This window comes from Aphanomyces invadans (genome assembly GCF_000520115.1).
Source record: "Aphanomyces invadans strain NJM9701 unplaced genomic scaffold supercont1.6, whole genome shotgun sequence".
In the NCBI taxonomy this organism is placed as follows: domain Eukaryota; phylum Oomycota; class Saprolegniomycetes; order Saprolegniales; family Verrucalvaceae; genus Aphanomyces; species Aphanomyces invadans.
The window spans coordinates 1,621,638-1,623,348 of NW_008580151.1; the positions used below are offsets into that span (position 1 = coordinate 1,621,638).

The 1,711-nt window shown below is 43.7% G+C and overlaps 1 protein-coding gene across 1 annotated transcript; it reads left to right on the plus strand.

Annotated features, from left to right (window-relative positions):
- Positions 1-393: 393 nt before the first annotated feature.
- On the plus strand, positions 394-803 carry H310_04124 (hypothetical protein; the record flags this gene model as incomplete). Its single annotated transcript, XM_008868312.1, has 3 exons — positions 394-465; positions 584-700; positions 747-803. 3 exons carry the CDS (start codon positions 394-396, stop codon positions 801-803), a joined length of 246 nt encoding a protein of 81 aa, XP_008866534.1.
- Between the last annotated feature and the right edge of the window lie 908 nt (positions 804-1,711).

Below are 1,711 nucleotides of genomic sequence, written 5' to 3' on the forward strand. Positions count from 1 at the left end.
GGGCTGCATTCTTCGGCAACATTGTAGACTTGCAGCGGGGACAAGTGTAGACTTTCTGCATTGGGGGCACAGGAACAAGTGACCATTTAGCAACAAGTGCGATGTATTATCCGTATCTAAAAATGAAGTGACTGTTTTGAAACGAGCAATATCTTTGGTGACCGAATAGCAACAAAGTCCATTTATAGGGTACCAATTAGCGACGGCCCCCTTACACCACACTGCAAACTCTCTAGTAGGACGTAGTGCATGGTGAGATCAATGCTATTAGACGAATTCTGCTGAGTTGAATTCCTAGTGAGAATTCATTGTGAGACTATGTATCCGGAATTGCCGGAAAAATTGATGGAGGAAATTCACTGTGAGATTTGCACACAGAGAGCGGGTAGTGCCATGAACGACAGCTCCAAGCGAAAGGTGGCATTCCGGTTCAAATCAGCTTCCGACGTCGACCTCTTAAAAGAGGTAATGCACATTCAGCCGTTCGATGCTCCTTATGGAGCTGTAAAAACACGTTGGGAGAGGTTGCTGCAAACATGTGCATTACACACGGCGACACTTTGACGCTGTTTCCTGTCGTAAGCGGTTCGACGATTTGATCGTCGCATTCAAGGAGGACAAACTGAACTCCCTCCGTGCATCAGGCACAGAGGAAGAGTACAATGAGCGAGAACAATTGATGCAGGACATCGTGGACCTGGTAAGACATGCATATTGGACATCGCATTAGATGTTTCGGTGGATAGATGAGCCATCAGCCCATGATGGTCATCGTGGTGTCCATTCTGCAAATTGTAATCTGAAAAGTAATACTACCTCTGTCCCCAAATATTGCAGGCGAACATTCCAGAGTACACCAAATTCAAATACAAGGAATCTGTATTTAAAAGTTTTTACTGGAGTAGTACAAATCTATTCAAAGTCGACGACCAAAGCGTCCATCATCTGAGTGAGTTCTTCCAACCGATCTTCTTCTTCCAGCCGCAAGTTCATCATGTCGAGCGCCAAAAATCAGCTTGAAAATTCAAACTGCGCGGGACCTTGTAACGGTTGTCACCAGCTGCGTCGACAATTGCAGCAATAACACGCTATAGCGTATGTAAACTTTTCTATATTAAATAAAAAAAAATTCCTGATAAAGAGGCCTAGCAAGAGCCCCGACTTGAACGTTGAGAACGTTTGGTGTATTCTAGCCTGCCATGTTTACGGACAATTTGACAATGTGTCTGATTGGAAGCGTCAAATTCCTGTGTCGTGGAAAATGATAGGTACTTACTACTTGAAGATGCTTGTGGTCAGCATGCCTACGCGTTTGGCTCAAGTTGTTTTGAATATTGGCGGTAGTATCGACTATTGGCGTAGTGCGCATATAAATATTTCGCGAAATTCATTCCGCGATTTCTAGTTTCACTACTTAATAATATAGGTTTAGATATTTACACTTACACCACACTGCAAACTCTCTAGTAGGACGTAGTGCATGGTGAGATCAATGCTATTAGACGAATTCTGCTAAGTTGAATTCCTAGTGAGAATTCATTGTGAGACTATGTATCCGGAATTGCCGGAAAAATTGATGGAGGATATTCACTGTGAGATTTGCACACAGTGAAAACTTTTTCCTTGTGAGCGGGTAGTGCCATGAACGACAGCTCCAAACGAAAGGTGGCATTCCGGTTCAAATCAGCTTCCGACGTCGACCTCTTAAAAG